At 42.2% G+C, this 19,739-nt stretch overlaps 1 protein-coding gene across 2 annotated transcripts in view; it reads left to right on the top strand.

Moving 5' to 3' along the window:
- The window catches only part of Lipa (lipase A, lysosomal acid type), a 33,815-nt gene extending 14,995 nt beyond the window's left edge, over nucleotides 1-18,820 (top strand). For both annotated transcript variants that reach the window (XM_021151828.2, XM_029472561.1), the window contains 7 exons: nucleotides 1,266-1,464; nucleotides 3,287-3,396; nucleotides 5,182-5,318; nucleotides 10,812-10,958; nucleotides 11,395-11,466; nucleotides 16,039-16,110; nucleotides 16,931-18,820. In XM_021151828.2, coding sequence (XP_021007487.1) covers nucleotides 1,266-1,464; nucleotides 3,287-3,396; nucleotides 5,182-5,318; nucleotides 10,812-10,958; nucleotides 11,395-11,466; nucleotides 16,039-16,110; nucleotides 16,931-17,164 — 971 coding nt within the window. In that variant the 3' untranslated portion in view covers nucleotides 17,165-18,820. The remainder of the gene's footprint in view (nucleotides 1-1,265; nucleotides 1,465-3,286; nucleotides 3,397-5,181; nucleotides 5,319-10,811; nucleotides 10,959-11,394; nucleotides 11,467-16,038; nucleotides 16,111-16,930) is intronic.
- Nucleotides 18,821-19,739: the final 919 nt, after the last annotated feature.

Here is a 19,739-nt window from a genome sequence, read left to right as displayed (position 1 = left end):
TATCTTTTACAGTTTTTTTTCTCCAGAGATCTGAAGTTCTTGCCATACAGGCCTTTCACTTGCTTGGTTAGAATTCTAAGGAATTCTATATTGTTTGTGGCTATTGTGAAAGGTGTTGTTTCCCTAATTTGCTTTTTATAACAGATTTAGGGTTATACCAAAATCGAGCAGATGCAGGGTTAAATAACCAAGATTTCCAAATTTTTGCAGTATGAATAAATCCACTATACACATCAACATTTCTGTTCCTGTACATGCTTAGCCTTATATTTTATAAATACCCTCAGTTGTACACATTTATAAGTCACTGTTGTCCAGTGTCTATACTTAGTTCTGCTCATATGTTACAAATGACGAGCAAAGCTCTGCTAAGCATTTGTGTGTGTGTGTGTGTGTGTGTGTGTGTGTGTGTGTGTGTGTGTGTGTGTGTTTGTGTGTGTAAGACTCTGTGGAGCCTTAACTTACTGAGCCCCCCAAAGTGAACAACTTGGAGTCAGGGATCGATGCAAATCAAGAAGAATTTGATTGTTCCAGCATGTTTCCCTGCACTGAAAGGAGAGAGAACGACCCTGACCCCAACCCTGAGCAGCATGTTTGAGCTTTTATACAGTTTTCAGAGCTGCAGCCAGTAGGCACAATGTGACTGGCAGAATAGTGTGACTTTTAAACTGGTTGGTCTTTAGGGAATGAGGTGGCAAGAACTTCCCTTGTCTGTAGGTGGACAAAGGTCAGTCTGGGAGTGTGTCTACATGCTCTAGGCCTCCCCTACCCGCAAAGGGGGGAGGTGCCTATGTGCTCTATGGCCTTTCTCTTCCAGGAGGGGAGGGGTCTGGTGGAATTTTCCCAAGTTCCTGAGCTGACCTCTTGTGCTTTTGCCATCAGTGGAGGTGAAGTCCCACTGCCCTGCATTGTGGCCAGCAGTTGATGCTATCTCTGTTTAGGGTTCAGCCATGGCTGCAAGTGTACAGAGCCATCTCACGGTTGTGTGTTCCTTTCAGTTCCCTTTTTTGATGCTCAAGTCAATGTTTTGTTACTAGGTATGCAAAACAGAAGGGAAAAAAGTGAAGTTTTGCTGCTTCCTTGTTAACACTGTTTAAGGAAAACACAGCCCTCAGGTTTTACAGGCATGCATTGTTGGCTCCATATATTAATTAGCTTCTGCTGCTCTAATGGCTTTGGTCCTCCTAACAGTTGGCTGTTTAGCAAAGCATCATGTTTGCTGAGAAGGTTGGAGCTAACAGCTTCTAAATATCAATGTTTTTCAGGTCCCAGACCAGTTGTGTATCTTCAGCACGGCTTGCTGGCAGATTCTAGTAACTGGGTCACAAACATTGACAACAGCAGCTTGGGCTTCCTCCTGGCGGATGCTGGCTTTGATGTGTGGATGGGAAACAGCAGAGGAAACACCTGGTCTCTGAAGCACAAGACCCTCTCCATAGATCAAGATGAGTTCTGGGCCTTCAGGTATATCACAGTTGATTATGACTTGCTTCTGTCTGTATCGTTCACATCCTTAAGGCAGACAGGTGAAGTTCAAGAGTAACCCTGAAGTTGTATAAAAAGGGAGCTGATATCTTTTGAAACTTTGTGAAGCTTGTCTGGGATTTAAAAACAGTCATGAAGGTAAATCTAAATAAGTAAATCTAAATAAGTTTTAAGATTCAGCTAGGAATTCTTAAGGCGTTCTTACCATTCCTGGCCTTCAGTGTGGGCTGCTAGGTTAACTCTCAGGCAATCTCCCCATCTCCCTAGTAACACTCACATGTTACATGTTTATTCATTCTATTATTCTCTGTCTCTCTCTTTCTTACTTCTGGCTCCACCAATGAATTATTGTGTGATACTTGACACAGGGTATAAACTGTGTCTGTTTCCTCATCTATAAATTGGGGATAATAAAGTCCTAGCTCATAAAGTCACTGAGGCCTGAAGGAAAAGATTCAAGGAAGAATCCCTCCACAGAGTCTGGGGTGTTCTAAGTGTTTCCTCACACTGGGATTGTCCCTTCTCTCCTCGCTCTCTCTTGCACACACATACACACACACACACACACACACACACACACACACACGCTCACACACTCATCCATACACATATACTCGCAGACACATACATATACAGACTCACACACATATACACACATACACATACATTCACACATATGCACATACTCACATGCACATACACACATAGAGTCTCACACACATGTTCACGCAGATATACATACATACATACACTGTTGTGTTTTATAAAAAAGGTCAGGATATATTTGAAGAGTGTAGTATGGTGAAGTGGGAGGGGTACATGAAGAAGTGGGCCCATGCTAAGTAAGGCATCCCTTCCCCCTGAGGTACCAGAAAGTACAGGTATAGTGCAGAATAGAGTTTATTTAGGGCATGGGAAGGGGAGTTGAGAAGGGAGGAGAGACAGAAGGACAGAGAAAGAGAGAGAGAAAGAGAAAGAGAAAGAGAAGAGAGGCTGGCCAGAAACACATGGAGAGAGAGGTGGGGGGGTGCAGAGAGAGGGAGAAAGGGGTCAGGCAGAGAAGAAAGTCAGAGAGAAAGGGCAGAGAAAGGGAAGAGGGGCCAAACAGCCCCTTTTATAGGAAAACAGGCCTACCTGGCTGTTGGCAGGTAACTGTTGGGCAGAGCCTAGAAGGAATGCTAACACACACACACACACACACACACACACACACACACACACACAAACACACCCCTATCTGGTTAAAAGAGTACATCCTAGTGTGCCAGGTATTATAGAAGGTTGGCGTTGTAAATGGTTAAAGGTTTGCTTTCCTTTGATAAAACTAGAGTCATCCTGGTCATGAATCACGGGAGTGAGAGCTTTTACCCAAAAGCAGTTATTAGAATATGTTCATTGTAACACTGTTTATAATAACGAATACTCAAATGCATACCCACAGCAAATCCAGTTAATCAAGTGTGGCATATTAACATAATAAGATGAGAATAAACATCTATAGTCCCATACCAACCTGGAGGAAGCCAGGAATAAAAGAAGACATGTGTCTTTATCCCAACTGTGTGCAGTGAATCAAGCTAATTTGTAATGTCAAACCTTCGAGGTGTTACCTTTAGGGTGTACAATTTGGCAGGAATGCTGGGGACTTCCTTGGTCCTTGGTTAGTGTTCTGAACGCATGTAAGATTGATTATTCGGCCATGTTCACTGTGTGCTGACACCACTTCATGCTAAGTGTCTGCATGCTATTCTATATTTGTGTGCTATTTCAATTAAAGAGTTCTTTGTTTTTTGGATTATAGTTTTGATGAGATGGCAAAATATGACCTACCTGCTTCAATTAACTACATTTTGAATAAAACTGGCCAAGAACAAATCTATTATGTGGGTCATTCTCAAGGCTGCACCATAGGTATGTATCCAATAAAGAGGTCAAAGAAAATGTGTCTTAGAAGTGAAATACACAAAATGACATTACTTAAAATACCGTTTTTTAAAATGACAGGCAGAAATCATGAATAGGGCAAGGGATTTTCAGCAATAATCTATAGAAATTCGGAATTTAATATAGATGATCAAGTTTCTTAAAATTGAAAGAATGGATGTAGGCTATATGTTATGTGTTTCCCAGTTTTAAGGAACATAAGACTGTGAGAGGGTAGAAAAATGGGAAGTTTTCTAATGTTAGAAACCTTAAAGAGTCAATAAGAAAATATACTTAAATGTTAACTGCCCCAGGTGGGGTTCATCTCAGAGGTTGCCTAGCATGTTTGAATCCCAGGGTCTAACCTGTAGTTTCACCCAAAATAGATACCTTAGTAATCAAAGAAATTAAGTTAAGTCAAGCATAACTAACCACAAAGATGACAGCTCATACTTTATACCTTTGGGAAGCTATTTGCATGTTTCGTTCATGTATTATAAAACTAACATGTTTTCAAGTGTGTGTGTTTGTGTATGTGTGGCCAGTGTGTTGTACAGGCCTGGTCTTAGCTGTCTCCCTCAGGCATTGTCTGTCTTGTTCTTTTGAGATAAAGTCTAGACACTAAATAGGCTAGATTATCTGGCCAGCCAGCCTCAAAAAAGATTCACCTGTTCCTGCCATCCGGTGCTGAAACTCAAAGTGCAGCCTACCACACGTGGCTTTGTGACATGGGCTTTGGGGATTAAACTCAGGCTCTGTTTGTATGGCAAGCACTTTATGGAGTAAGCTGTTTACTCAGCTCAATATGTTTTTTTTTAATTATTATCATTATAAATACAAGTACAAAATTTTACAAAGTTTAAAAACTGCAAATCAAGACTAAATTTTTACAAGCATGCAAACATATTCCATCATTTCTTAGATTCTGACGTTAGGTGTTCACTAGCACTGTCTTATTCACGACACATGGAATACATTCTGCATAGAGACTCACAAAGGGAAAAGCTTGAGTGTTAACATGTTATTAGATTACCCTGCCTTCCAGGAAATAGAGCTGCACGGTTGTAATTAATAATACTTCTTTCGTGTCTGTGAAAATCCATGGTTTCTAAAGTGTCCTAGGGACGAGTAGCAGCGGCTGATCTAAGAGAAGTGTAAAAGATACTTTCCAGCAATGGAAGTCCAAATGTGATTTTTGAGACACTGGTGTTCTGCTTGGATGGTCTGCCAATTAGGAATGGAAAGCAGGGGAGAAGTAGATCTGTGGGGTGGAGCTGTAGAGGTTCATGTTGCCATGGGAACAGGGAAGACTTTTTGGTTCTCTTCTTCTTCTTCTTCTTCTTCTTCTTCTTCTTCTTCTTCTTCTTCTTCTTCTTCTTCTTCTTCTTCTTCAAGATTTATTTATTTATTATATGTAAGTACATTGAAGCTCACTCCAGAAGAGGGCGCCAGATCTCGTTACAGATGGTTGTGAGCCACCATGTGGAATTGAACTCAGGACCTTCGAAAGAGTAGTCAGTGCTCTTAACTGCTGAGCCACCTCTCCAGCCCCATTCTCTTATCTTCTTTCTGTGCATATTGTAGACTTAAATCTAGAACCAAATTCAGTGTTTCTGAGCCAGGGCGTTTTAAGAACTCTGTTCAAGTGTACAAGAGAAGTGTCACTTGTATAGTTCCTGGGCTTCCTCTGTAGGGTACAATGGCTGACCGTTCACATGTTCTTTTGTGAGTAATTCCTAGAAGATCTAGCTAATTCTTTCTTTTGCTCTGCAGGTTTCATAGCTTTTTCACAGATGCCTGAGCTGGCAAAGAAGATTAAAATGTTTTTAGTCTTGGCTCCCGTGTTGTCTCTCAATTTTGCTACAGGCCCACTACTTCAATTGGGACGCTTGCCAGACCCTCTTCTCAAGGTACTTGGGTCCCACCAGTTTTGCTTCTCCTCAGATACTCTCTTCTGAGCTGAGAAATTGGTCATTAGAGGAGAAATGGCAGTGTCCTCTGTACCTGCTCTTACGAGATCAGTGGGTGTGCTTGCCTTCACCTACCCCCCAACCCCCCGCTCCACCGCAGAGGCAGCTAGGGGGCTGTCCCGTTAACTCAACACTCAGTGGCATGTTTTCTTTGTGAACATGTTTGTCCAGTTCCCTATCCACCGTACAAGGAGGGTACAAGGAAGTCTTTGGAAAGGTACCTTAAGTGTTCTAAGAGTTCTTTTCATCCATAGGGCATGTGGGTGTGCAGGAGTGGACAGGAGGTAGGTGACAGGATATGTGCCATTCCTATGTGCCTGTCCCTAGCCATGCAGAATACAATCTAGGACATTATCTTAATAGAGCATATTTTATAATATGACTCGTAAGCATATTAGTGCTTAGCCCCAAAGCTATGCAACTCTAAGCTGTATTCAAAGGGGGAAACAGCACTCAGGAGAAGGAGTTTAAGTTCTTTAAGACCGGTTAGTCCATTATTCCTCTCTTATGTATTATATATAGACACAAATGCATGTCAAATCCTATACAGCATTATAACAGTCATATGCTGTGTCTGTGGTTTTTTTCATGTTTTGGTTGTGAGCCTAACCTTTAGTGGCTGAGTCATACTTCCAGCCCTGTAATTTTTTTTTTTACAATGAAAAACCGTGCATTGGATTGTGATCCTAATAGATTACAGTGAAGCTGAAAACTACCTATCCACTAATGACATCATAGTCTAACATACAATTCACAATTTGTGGTGATGCTCGTATACAATAACTTATGGTGACAAGAGTTATCTGAAAGTGTCAGCCATATAGTTTTGCACATTGTTTATGACATAGTTGGCTGTAACTGCCAACTAGACACTGCCTAGGATCATTTAAGAAGAGTCCTAATTGAGGAATTATCTAAATCACATTGACTTGTGGAGTGTCTGTAGGGGATTGTCTTGACAATTAATTGATACAGGAGGTCCCAGGCCACTGGCAATGTCATCTCCGTGCAGATGGTCCTGGGTTGTATAAGAAAGCTGCCCAAGCATTAGCCTGTGTGTGTGAATCGGTGAGAAGCTCAATGGTTCTCACCTTAACTTCTTCTCTGACTTTGTCAATGATGGAATGTGAGCTGGGTGTGTAAGATGAAATACAGCCTTTTCTCTCCCAGTTTGCTCTTGGTTAGTGTCTCATAACAGCAAACCAGAATAATGTCATACTTGACAATACCTACTACTGATTTATTCATACCCTTTCCTTTTAATCATTACCTTAGCATGTACTCTTTGGTCTTGCAAAAATGCTTAATGCAAAGGCACGTAGCACGATGTGACAGCAGTGGACTCCTGAGTCTCACATTCACCACATTTTTTGATTGTGCCATGAGGTTGTGTCAAGTAATTAACCTGTACCACCTATGATTGTGTAAGGATATTACTGTGAGAGGGTTGCACAATAATCACATTGCTTGAGAACTTGGTTCTTAGAACTTCTCCGTGATATTAAGTGACTCATTACTTCAAGGTAGGTGTAACAAAGCTCTCTCTCTCAGGCTGTTTTTAAAGTCTCTCACAGGAAGGATGTACTTTCCTCTGATCTCAAAACCTGACAGCTACTGAGGTGGAAGGATCACAGTGTTATGCTTCATTGTCTTTTTAACTGCTACTTGGTAGGTTTTGGGTTATAAAGAGCTACAGCAATTTAGTCAGACTGTTGTGGCAGGAAGTCATTGCACCAGCAAACATGCTGATAAAACTTTGTTTTGACTGTCTTTGTTAATAGTGCTGATTTGGATTACAAACACTTCAGAAATTACACGTACCTCCTGACTACTAGGCCACCTCCATAAGTCCTTTCTTTAGGATTACTCGTTTTAGAGGTCTTTTCCTACAGACGCCACATATGAATGTATGCACATAGAGATGCACCAAGAGAGATGAATCATTTTGTTTCAATGTAGATGGTATCCAATTCTATAGATTGTTCTGCATGTTGCTTATCTCCCAGGGACAGATTGCCTGGGATTTGATTTTCTTATTAAATGTTCCATAGACAGCTTTTGATTATAAAGACCTGCTATTAATTAGCTGGACTGCTGTGGACATTCAGGCTGGGCGAGGGGCATCTCTAGAGTAGAGACAGGGGGATGTGGTTACTGCTGTAGGAATGAATGTTCTAAGTCTAGCTTGTTCCCTAGAGTTTATAAGTTAGCTTTGTCAATGTAGAAATGTCACACCTCCTCCCAGTCCACTTTGATATTACATTTTGTAAATTCTGGAGTGGGGATCATGGGTCTACATTTTTTTGTTTGTTTGGTTGGTTGGTTGGTTGGTTTGGTTTTTCGAGACAGGGGTTCTCTGTGTAGCCCTGGCTGTCCTGGAACTCACTTTGTAGACCAGGCTGGCCTCGAATCTGCCTGCCTCTGCCTCCCAAGTGCTGGGATTAAAGGCGTGCGCCACCACTGCCCGGCAGGGATCTGTGTTTTTAAAACATTCTCTGTGATTCTGATGAAGACGGTGGGCCTGGCCTTGAGGAACCATGATTTCAGACTACAGTGGTTTATGGCACACACTGGGAAAGTTTAAACAAAAACTCACAAAACAAAACAAGGAAAACAAAAAACAGACAAACAAAAAAGTGAGCAGATATTCACAACATATTTGAATTAGCTTCTCTAAAAAATACATGTTGCTTTTGCGGCAGCAAAGTGTTCCCCTCTAATCCTTTGAAAAAAAAATACGAATATAAAACTTACTAACCCATCAAATGACCACTTTGTAGACACTAAGCCTGGAGTTGTGAATGGGCTAACTTTCCATGTCACATGCCCTTGTCTCCATGTGAGAGTTACTTCCTGGTCCTTTTTTAGCCAACTCTTTCTTCTATTGCTTTTCTGAAAGAGATCATTCCGATCTAATTGATGTCTGTTCGTAGGTATTGATACATGATCCAACAGAAGATTGATTTAACAGTGTGCTGGCTAGATTTATGTCCGCTTGATATAGGCTACCATCATTCGGGAATAGAAATCCTCTAACTGAGAAAATTCCCCGTCTCAATTGTCATGTAGGCAAGCCTCTGTGGGCATTTTCTTAATGAGTGATTGATTCAAGAGAGAGTAGCCTATTCCTAATAGTGCTATCCCTGGGCAGGTGATCCTGATTGCTTTAAGAAAGCAGGCTGAGCCGGGCGTGGTGGCTCACGCCTTTAATCCCAGCACTCGGGAGGCAGAGGCAGGCGGATTTCTGAGTTCGAGGCCAGCTTGGTCTACAGAGTGAGTTCCAGGACAGCCAGGGCTACACAGGGAAACCCTGTCTTGAAAAACCAAAAAAAAAAAAAAGNAAAAAAGAAAAAGAAAGCAGGCTGAGCAAGCCATGAGGGAGCAAGCCAGGGAGCAGGACTCTGTATCTGCTTCTACTTCCAGGTCCCTGCTCAGTGTCAGTTCCTGTCCTGACTTCCTTAAATAACGCACTGTGATGTGGAACTATAAGCTGGAATAAATGCCTTCTCCCCCAACAGAAAAAAAAGTATTTTATCACAAGTAATAGAAATCTTAACGGACAAAGATCACAGACTCTCTGTGGATCACAGGCTGTCTGTGGATGGGTAAATTTTCTGGAAGAAACTAGAATAGAGTATTATACATTTAAAGTAGTGTGATATTTACACTGCAGATCGGATAACTGACTTTTTTCTTACGGGAGGAAAAAGGAAGCTTTGCTTTGTCATCTTGTGGATTAGTGATAAGCCCGAACAATAGAAGGAGTAGTGGTTACAATTGTAGTACTGAGCTCAGCAGGGGCATTCAGTTTCGTCAAAGTTGTTGCTATTCACCAATCATCCTCTCAGAGGCAGAGAAGCAGACTGCATGCACAGCTGCATTCATTTGAGTTTGCAACTTCTGCATACTATTCACTAGCATCCACAGGCAAATATGTTGCACGTCTTTGGCCTTTTTGGCTTGGAGAAGCATCATCTTAGTATCTGCCTTCACCATCAGTCACTGTTTTCTCTGTGTACATGTTCATCTTTGTGGCCAGATTTCTCTTCTTTAAAAGGATACTTAAAGGTCCAGCCTCTGTCTGAAAAGACCCAATCTCCAAATACCAACATTCTCAAATACAGACAATTAAGACTTAAATGTCAGCCTTTTAAGGGGTCATAGCACAACCCACATTTCCTTTGTAGAATTTGAGTTTTCTATTCTTGCTTGCCCTGGAGTTGGTGTGTGTGAGCAAGATGACAAAGGGACAGACGTCTGAGTTCCATATAAGGAAGACCTGTCCCCTATCCCACAGTACATGAAGATCTGCCTTGAGAATGGAGTGACAGTCCCGGTTGTAACGTGTGCACAGGTTTAGTTGACTGTTGGTTAGGGACAATGTACACTGAGAACTGGAAAACAATTCTTACAAAGAGCCAGAGAGCAAGTGAATTTGGCCTTGTGGGCCAAGTGGTTTCTATAGTTGACTGTTTCTGTCTGCAAAAGTTAGAGACAATTCACAAACTGGTCCTGTGGGTATATTCTAGAAAAACTTAACAGAAGCCCATGTGGTGCTGGAGGCAGGGCAGGTGAGGAGTAATGAACTGTCTAATGGGCACTGAAGCAAGGCTTCTGAGGGTGGATCATAGAGATAATGGCATAAGCGTGAATGTGCTTGCCACTGAACTGAACAATTAAGCAATGATTCAAATGATACATCTGTTCTACCATCATAAAATATCTCATAGTAAATTAGCAATAATCATGCATGGCAGCTCACAGCTACAATATCAGGCTCTGGGAGACTGAGGCAGCAGGATTTCTGAGTTTAGGGGCAGCCTGGGCTATATAACAACTATGAAGCCAGCCAGAGCAATACAGCAGGACCCTGTTTTGAAACAAACAAACAAACAGTAACCTACTTATAGGGGGTGGATTAGGCCCATATGGGAGTAGAGGGAAACACACTTAGCTGGGGCCTCTGGATCTTCTCGGAAGTCCTGTTAGGGACTGTCAACAAATGGTCATGGTCAGCTCCCTTCATAATGGTCTACTATAAACTTACTTAGCTTTCTGTCTCTGCCTTTTTTTTTTTTTTTTGGTTTTTCAAGACAGGGTTTCCCTGTGTAGCCCTGGCTGTCCTGGAACTCACTCTGTAGACCAGGCTGGCCTCAAACTCAGAAATCTGCCTGCCTCTGCCTCCCGAGTGCTGGGATTAAAGGCATGCGCCACCACGCCCGGCTCCTCTGTCTTTTCACTGTGAGGGGGCTTCTTGTCGTGTGTGTCTCTAAGCACATCTGGTTTAGTATGTCTTATCACTTTCATGTTTTGAAAGTTGATGTTCCGGAGGCCCCTGCGGAGATGCTTGTATGCCTGTACTTCTGAAGGCATGTGAAGCTGGAACACCAGGTTGAAATGCTGACCCATTCTTGGGTTTCTTTGTATTTCCAGGACATGTTTGGACAGAAGCAATTTCTCCCTCAGAGTGCGATGCTGAAGTGGCTGAGCATTCACGTTTGCACTCACGTCATCATGAAGGAGCTTTGCGCAAATGTCTTCTTCCTGCTATGTGGCTTCAATGAGAAGAATTTAAATATGGTACGTAGTTATGGTCTATGGATGTGCTTATTTGTGTGAGAGATGCAGACCTGGACCCATCAGACATTGGAGTTTTCATTTGAGAAACACATGTATCTTTAGCAAATGGTCCCCTTAATATTAAAGGAAGACATGGTACTTGAAAGTTTGGCAATTTAGGGAAGCATGAAGAGATAAGAAATGACCAGTGGCTGCAGCCTGTTCTCCATTGCACTTGCTCCGCTGTTGCCTTTCCTTCATAGGTCCTCTGCAGATGCAGACATTTTTGTTGGATATATTCATAGTCAGATAGGCTCTGATCTCCGAGAGAGTAACAGTCTGAAAAAAAAAAACCTGTTTTGATTTGTATTGTTTTATCCTGTGAAGAGATAAACGTACTTATGAGTATCGCCTTAACACTATTTTCATTCTCTAATTCATCATATTCATCTTTCAGTCTAGAGTGGATGTGTATACAACACACTGCCCTGCGGGAACTTCTGTGCAAAACATGTTACACTGGGGTCAGGTAAGCAAACCAAGGGTTCCGTTGAACTCGTGTGACGTTAGTATTTGGTAACGTTTGGACTGGACAAGCCAAGAATCCTCAGAGCATCACTCTGCACACTTTTCCCTTTCTTCCTACAGTTATGGGTGCTTGTCACTGGCTTGGTGCCACTTTTGGTATCTCCCGTAATATACTCTGAGTTAGGCATGGGTTCATCGGACAGTAATCAGGGTCGAATTGTTTCTTTCTTCTCTCCCTGACTTCCTTCCCCTTTATTTTTGACTCAGATGTATATATCCCTTTCCTCTGATCCCTTCCTTTTTCCTCCCTGTTTTTTTTTTAATTGTAGACTAGATTTATTTTATTTCATGTTTGCTGAAATATGGTTCTCTGGGGACAGGCAATCATGTATGATAATGAGGGTCACTAAGTTTGAAATAGAATTTTGGTCATTTTATCCCATAAGCAATGTATGTCAGTTCCAGAGCAGTTGGAGTTCACATACAGATAAAAAGGTAAGTATCTTCAAGTGGAAATAAAATTATTCTAATAATCCCATATAGAAAGTAAGGGCACATTTGAAGTCGGAAATGTCTCTGCATTTGGGACAGGAAATTTCTCTGAGTTTGCTCGGTGCCTCTTGTTAAATCATTTCAAAAAGAAGCAGCTATAGGATATAGCAGGTAGAATATGTGATGTTGAGGAGGATTTTATTTCCCTGCTATGGCTTTAGAGTATGCTTTCCTTTTCCCACTTGACAGTCATGGAGGACATATTTTTCCACCTTCGGATATATCTTTGAGAATGGTCTTTTCCAACTAACTTTATCCCAACCATGGAATACTTTGCTGCTTAAGCTTCAAGCCAAGATGTTCTAATGGTGTCTTAGAAAGCAGTTTCTGAGAATTGGGCAGATGCCACTTGCATCAGAACTACTGTGTTCCTTCGAGGATTTCACCTTTTACTAAAGCATTCGTTTAAATAAAATTAAGACATGGGATTGCAAAACTGACTATAAACACTGATTTTTAATAATGAAGACTATGGAGTTAGGGGTTGGCTCAGTGGATAAAGGCACTTGCTGCCAAGCCTGATAACCCGAGTTTGTTCCTAGAACCAACAAGGTCCAAGGTCAGAATGTACTCCACGTTATCCTCTGACCTCTATATACACACACAGACACACAGAGACACACACACAGACACAGACACACACACACACACACACTCTACAAAAATAAACTGACATAGGTAAGATACTTAAAAACATAAATAAGTGCTGGAGAGATGGAGCACTGACTGCTTTTCCAGAGGCCCTGAGTTCAAATCCCAGCAACCACATGGTGGCTCATACAACATCTGTAATGGGACCCGATGCCCTCTTCTGGTGTGTCTGAAGACAGATACAGCGTACTCATATACATAAATTAAATAAACAATCCTTTTTAAATAAATAGATGGATGGGTGGATAGATAAATACTTAGATACTTAGATAGATACATAGATATATAGATACACAGATATATAGATACATAGGTAGATAGATACATAGTTATATAGATACATATATATATATATACATAGATACAGAGTTATATAGATACATAGGTAGATATATAGATACATAGATACATACATACATAGATATATAGATGCATAAATAGGTACATATATAGATAGATAGATACATAGATAGATAGATAGATACATAGATAGATACATAGATATATAGATACATAGATACATACATAGATATATAGATACATAGATAGATAGATAGATAGATAGATCATACATAGATATATAGATAGATATATAGATAGATAAATAGATAGATAGATACATAGTTAGATAGATACATAGTTAGATAGATACATAGATACATAGATAGATAGGTAAAACAAACCTGTGACTGTGCTGATGGCTCAGCAGCTAAAGGGCTGGCTCTGCAAGCCAGGCAACTTGTAATCAGCCCTCAGAACTCACAGAAAGTTCTCTGACCTTCACAAGTGCATACACTCTCTCAACTTGTACACACAATAATAAAAAAAAATTAAATAAAAATGAAAGCAGACTCCTGGATCCCCTGAGATTCTCACTCACTTGGACTGGAGCATGTATACTTTGGGTGTTTATTTTTGCATTTTTATTGCAATGCAAGTTGTATAACTTGCTACTTTTTTTTTTGCATAACCTATAATGCCATTGTCTCAAGTATGATAGGAATCACTTGCCAGTTTCAAAAGTCCCCTTGTGTTCCTGGCTAATGCCTTCTGTGACAACAACTGACCTGCTTTCTGTCACTATTCTTTACCTTGTCTTTTCCAGAGTTTGTGTTAGGAGAGACATATATTATAATGCATTTGTTTGCTGTTTGTCTGGCTGCTTTTCTCAACATAATTGTTTTTGAGATGATCCATGTCCTATTTATCAGTGGTTCAGTCCTTTTCATTCACAAGGATCTGTATTTTTAAAAACTCGGCCGTCAGCCTCTTCTACTGGCCAGGTGTGCAAGTCACTGATGGGGATTGGAGCCTTGTCTGCAGAAGTGTGATGTGAGCTGCCCTCTGGAAAGCTTCTCTTACGGAGCTACCTCTTAGGTTATTATTGTGTCAGGAAAGCTAAGTGTCAGGTGACAGAGCTTGCTGTGGCTTGGAGCACGGGCCCCAGAATGCACGCTGTCTGTGCCATAGTTTCAGCTCACAATCGCCACTTAGAAGATGCCTTAAACTCTGGAAAGCACTGAGACTCACCATATCCTTCTTTCAGGGCCCCGCTACTCTCTACTCTATTTCTTTTATGATCATGCGTTTTCTTCACAAGTCCTCATCCTAAAATTCCCCCAACATGTGTGAATATTTTACCTCGCTATTTGAACATATCTTCAAAAGGGCCCCATTCTCAAAGATGCCCCAGCCTGGCCTTTCAGGGGCCCTTGGCCATGTTGAGATTATGGCTGCCCTGAGGCCATGCTATGTCATTGTCACAGAAGAGTCTTATTTCATTCTCAATGTCCCTGGTCCCCCCAGGAGCACTGAGTTTGGATGAGAGCAGCTGAACTGGTTGTAGTCCAACTGTCGTCTGCTCTGATTCTGGCCCCTGTAATCAGCTGATCTCGGTCAAAGTCTGCAGGCTGAGGGCCAATAGCATCGATCTCTAGCCAGTGTGATTTCAGCATTTCCAAATCCACAGCTCAGTGGAGACAGCCCTTTGCCCTTCTGCTCACTGTGATGTCCCTCTGTCCACACAGGGGTTACTCTGCTATTTCCTAGTGTTTTCTTGTTACTGCCCTCCTGCTGGGCTCTCCCACTGGGCCTTGATTCCAGGAGTCAGATGGCCCCAGGAAATGAGGCAGGTGCTCAGCTCATGTTCCACTGTTGTTTATGTTTTTGTTTTTTAAAATTTAGTCCAGGACCCTAGTCCATGGGATGCCACACATGACCTTGAAGGCTAGATCTTCCGTCCTCCTCAGATACATCTCCCTGGGAACACCCTCATAGACACAGCCATGCCTAGAGATGTCTCTTAGCTAATTCCAAATTTAGCCAAATTGGCAATCGCAGCATCCTCCAATCCGAATCTGACTAGCTTATCCTCTTGTTCCCCAGCCAAACCTATTCTTGCCTCTCCACACCCAACCTCCAGTCCTGCCCAGAGCCTGGGTACTTGTTTCTCTTGGAAGAGTCCCATCCTCATCTGGCCTTACCAAGCTAGCCACTGCCACTGAGGACACAGATAGAAATAGACTCCTGGGCCTATCCCCATATCTATCCAGGATCTGAATTCTGTAGGCCTGTTCCTAGAATCTGCATATTATTCTGACCTCATATCATTCTGATGCCATCCACTGTAGTGCTGCTAGCTGAGCACATGAGCTCAGGCTAAGTTCCAAGCTATTCTTATTAAGCACCTAGTGCTTTACCCGTGTGCGTGATGTGTGAGAGTGGTAAACTGAATGCTGCATACATGTCACTGATTTCATTGTTGTGCGAACATCAGAGGTCATGCTGAATGCAAACCATGATAATTATAGTGTCACTTGGCGATACAACTTTACTTGCTCCCAGTTAACCGTTAGTGTACATGGCCATCTCCAAATAAAATCAATTACTCTTTACAAAAGCCCAAGAAGCCAATGTTAGCAGAAAACCTCCACACAGATAAAGTCCATCTCATAGAGGTAATCCTCTGGTCATAGCTACTTTTCTAGCCATTCAGTCAGAAATTCAGTCATGTGGTAAAGGAAGCCATAGTACAGTTTTAAATTTACCTTAAATAATTATTCGGAAATGATAAATAGACCTGAATTAGGGAATAACTTGATTTCTGAGGACCTAATTAACCCTAGTAACCTTTTTTTTTTTTTTTTTTTTTTGGTTTTTTGAGACAGGGTTTCTCTGTGTAGCCCTGACTGTTCTGGAACTAACCCTATAGACCAGGCTGGCCTCGAACTCAGAAATCCGCCTGCCTCTGCCTCCCAAGTGCTAGGATTAAAGGTGTGCTCCACCACCGCCCAGCCCTAGTAACCTCTTATATTATTTTATAAATTTCATGTCTGCTAAGTTTTTTTTTCCTCCAAATTGTATTTTTTAGGTTTTTAAATACGGAAAGCTTCAAGCTTTTGACTGGGGAAGCAGTGAAAAGAATTATTTTCATTACAACCAGGTAAGAATTTTAAAATGTGCTTCATCACCGAAGCCAACCTAGGCTTCCAGAACTCAGTTGAGCCCAGCTGCTGGGGGAATATTCTCGGCAGAATTGCCTGGTTATGAAGTTTTCTCTCAGTCCACTCAGATCTTCCCAGATCTGTCAGTGGTGGTATGGCCCAAGCCTCCTGTCTCCATCCTTTAGGCTGTGCATAAGGGATCACTGTGGTTCAGTAGAATCATAAGCACTCCTTAGAACCAAAGAGCCTTCAGGCAGCTGCCAGCTTGCTAGATGTGAGACCTCAGGCATATTGCATGGCTTTTAAGCCTTTTCCATTAAGTAAAATTTCCATTTTTGATCACTGCGTTTCCTAAAGTGTGAGAACCTTTCTCTCTGCTTTTCCTAATTCTTGAGCTAGCCCTTGCATAGGGGGCTGAAAGATCAGGAAATGGAGGCGTGGAGGATTTGTGTGGTTTCTCTTGCATTCAGAGGGCATGAGGAGATGAGCCCACAGTGCCTCCCTGTTCAGTTGGCTCTACTGCCTTGACTCCACATCTGGGGAAAACCGTGATGCTCACTGGGGATTAAGTGGTCCCTATAGTGCAGCAAAGAGGAAGAGCCGCACAATTCTACTTCTCCTTATAACGACTACCTGAAAAACATAATGGCAGCAATTCTTAAAACATGTTTGTTTGTTTTTTAAATTAAATTTTTACTTTCAAATCAAACTTACTAGGCATTTGTTTTTCCATGGAGATTTCATTTATTAAAATTAAAAAAAATTATAACGGGAATAATTGCAAAACTTTCTATGACTCTTTTTTTTTTTCTTTTGTAGAGTTTTCCTCCCTCGTACAGCATAAAAAACCTGCGTCTACCCACTGCTTTGTGGAGCGGGGGCCGGGACTGGCTAGCAGACATCAATGACATCACTGTCTTACTGACTCAAATCCCCAAGTTGGTGTATCACAAGAACATTCCTGAATGGGACCATCTGGATTTTATCTGGGGTTTGGATGCCCCCTGGAAACTGTATGATGAAATAATCACTCTAATGAAGAAATACCAGTGAACGCTGGGCTTGAACACTTCCCCTTCAGTAGAGGGGGGAAAAAAAAACAGGTGTTTGCTTAATTTCTGTAAAATCCTTGTGTTTTCCTTGTCTAGGTCATTTGTATTTTTTATGTGCAAGAAAATGATGATGTCGAAGGTGTACATTGCTCTCTGGTTAATAAGAAGCACGCTAGCTGTCTTATGCTTCATTGTGACTGACTAGCAAGCGTCAACAACCAGTGGTGCCTTTTAAGTGTCTCTGTAATCCTTTTGTTTACCTTTCACGGTTGTTTTCGGTGCATATGTGCTGTGCATACGTGCCTAAGTGTGTGCGGGCTGTGTTCTGGCCAGCCCTTCCTTGTGTGGAGGTAATGGCTCACATTAGGGTGTCTTCCTCAGTTATTCCCATCTTACTTTTTGAAACAGGGTCTCTTGCTGAACAGGGAGCCTGCTATTTCAGTTACACTGGTTGGCCCGTGAGCCTCCAGGATCTGCCTGTCTCTACCTTCCCCCTCACCAATGCTGCGGAATGGGGTGTCTGTCCTAGCCGGCATTTTTACCCTGATTCTAGGGACAGGAACTCAGGGTCTCATGCCTGTGTAGCAAGCCCTTCACTCACCGAATCATTGCCTCAAACCCTCTGAGGTAAAACAAGCTACTCAGTTGCTTTTATATTCCCACCCAACACAAGTGGACACCCACAGGACATTTCAAGCTGTTGTTTGCTAGCAAAAATAAGTCTGCCAGTGACCTGAACACACGATGAAAAGCTCCTTGCTCTGAGCTTCACGTGGCAGGGCAAACCGACAGTCCTAGTTCTCCAGAGGTTGAGACAGAAGACTGCTCTAGTATTTAGGGTTCTTCTAGAAAGCGAGACTTTGTCTCTAGAAAACCAAAGACAAAGGAGGAAAAAAAAACCCAAAGTACTCAGTGCCCATCCCTTTGCCTTAGAGGACTGTCTAGCCCAGAGTTCCTGTGTTCACCTATCCAAACAACATTTTCATGTTTTTATGCATTAGCTACCTAGTGAAATACAGTGTTATCTCAGCTTCTGCAGGAGTAAATATTCTTTCTTCAGTTTCATCAGACCTCAGTAACAAAATTTTTCAGGCCAAGCCACACCCCCCCCAAAAAAAGCGTAGACTCTTGAAAAGCAATTTGCACTGATTAAAAAAATAAAAAACTTGAAGATTAATACAATGAGCTCTGTTGGTTCCGCATGTGTAGTCCGGTCACTTTTCTGTGGAGAAACATTCTGTGGAGGGACAAACCACTGATTTGTCAGAAGTGAATATGGCTGCCGTGAAGGTGCCTGCATGAAGCTAAAGCTGGTTGCGGTGGCAAGTGGTCCGATTCCCTTTCACACAAATGATGTTTTCAGACAGAGTTCAGCTCAGGAATTTCTCTTTGAGAATCAGTGTTGTATGCACAATGTTTTACTTAGCCTGCTTTGGGCCTGCGTACAGGAAGCCCACATCTGTTCACTTGGCTTGCTGGCGATGGCTGTCACCAGCTGGATAGTTGATAAGTTTTCTGATATTCTGCATTAGGTACCACAGATGCAGGAATATTACTTGATATCGGCTCATACAGACAGGCAGAATGATACAACTTTGTAACAACTTAAAGGTTTGTATTTAAACTTTTCAATAAATCTCAGCCTCATAGGCCTGAACATCGGTGTGCTGGTGTTTGCTTTACAGTGGCTAGTCTATACATTTTCTTTTAGCAGGATACAAGATTTTCTTTCTCTACTCTCTCCAAGTCCCAAAACTTCGATCACACAGTCCATGAACAATTGGAGAGAAAGGAAGGAGGGGCTGGGTGGCTGTCTTAGTCAGGGTTTCTATCCCTGCACAAACATCATGACCAAGAAGCAAGTTGGGGAGGAAAGGGTTTATTCGGCTTACACTTTCATACTGCTGTTCATCACCAAGGAAGTCAGGACTGGAACTCAAGCAGGTCAGGAAGCAAGAGTTGATGCAGAGGCCATGGAGGGATGTTCTTTACTGGCTTGCTTCCCCTGGCTTGCTCAGTCTGCTCTCTTATAGAAGCCAAGACTGCTAGCCCAGAGATGGTCCCACCCACAAGGGGCCTTTCTCCCCTTGATCACTAATTGAGAAAATGCCTTACAGTTGGATCTCATGGAGGCATTTCCTCAACTGAAGCTCCTTTCTCTGTGATAACTCCAGCTGTGTCAAGTTGTCACAAAACTAGCCAGTACATGGGCCTAGAGAGGGCTGGGTTTGGCTGCTTGGTCTGTGTTATCGAGACTCATTTCAGACCTGGCAGTAATAATCCCTTCCCCAGACAGTGGCTAGTTGCAGGCAGAACCTTGGATTGTCACCCCTTTGACATGATGTGGTCTGACATAGTGGGTACATGCTTTGATTAGATATGTAAGAACAAGGAGCACCCAGGTAGGTCTAAGGACTGGTACAACCTCCGTGTGTTTTTTCCTGACAGTCTCAGAAAGGACTGAAGGACTTTCTGGTGCTTTCTCCTGCCTGCGAGCTGGAAACTTTCCTATAGAGAAATGGGTGGAGAAATCCATGGGTTTTATATACCAGACGATTGCTCTAGTCACAGAGGCT

The sequence above is a fragment of the Mus caroli genome, chromosome 19 (assembly GCF_900094665.2).
Source record: "Mus caroli chromosome 19, CAROLI_EIJ_v1.1, whole genome shotgun sequence".
NCBI lineage: Eukaryota > Metazoa > Chordata > Mammalia > Rodentia > Muridae > Mus > Mus caroli.
This window is presented reverse-complemented; position numbering and strand designations above follow the sequence as displayed.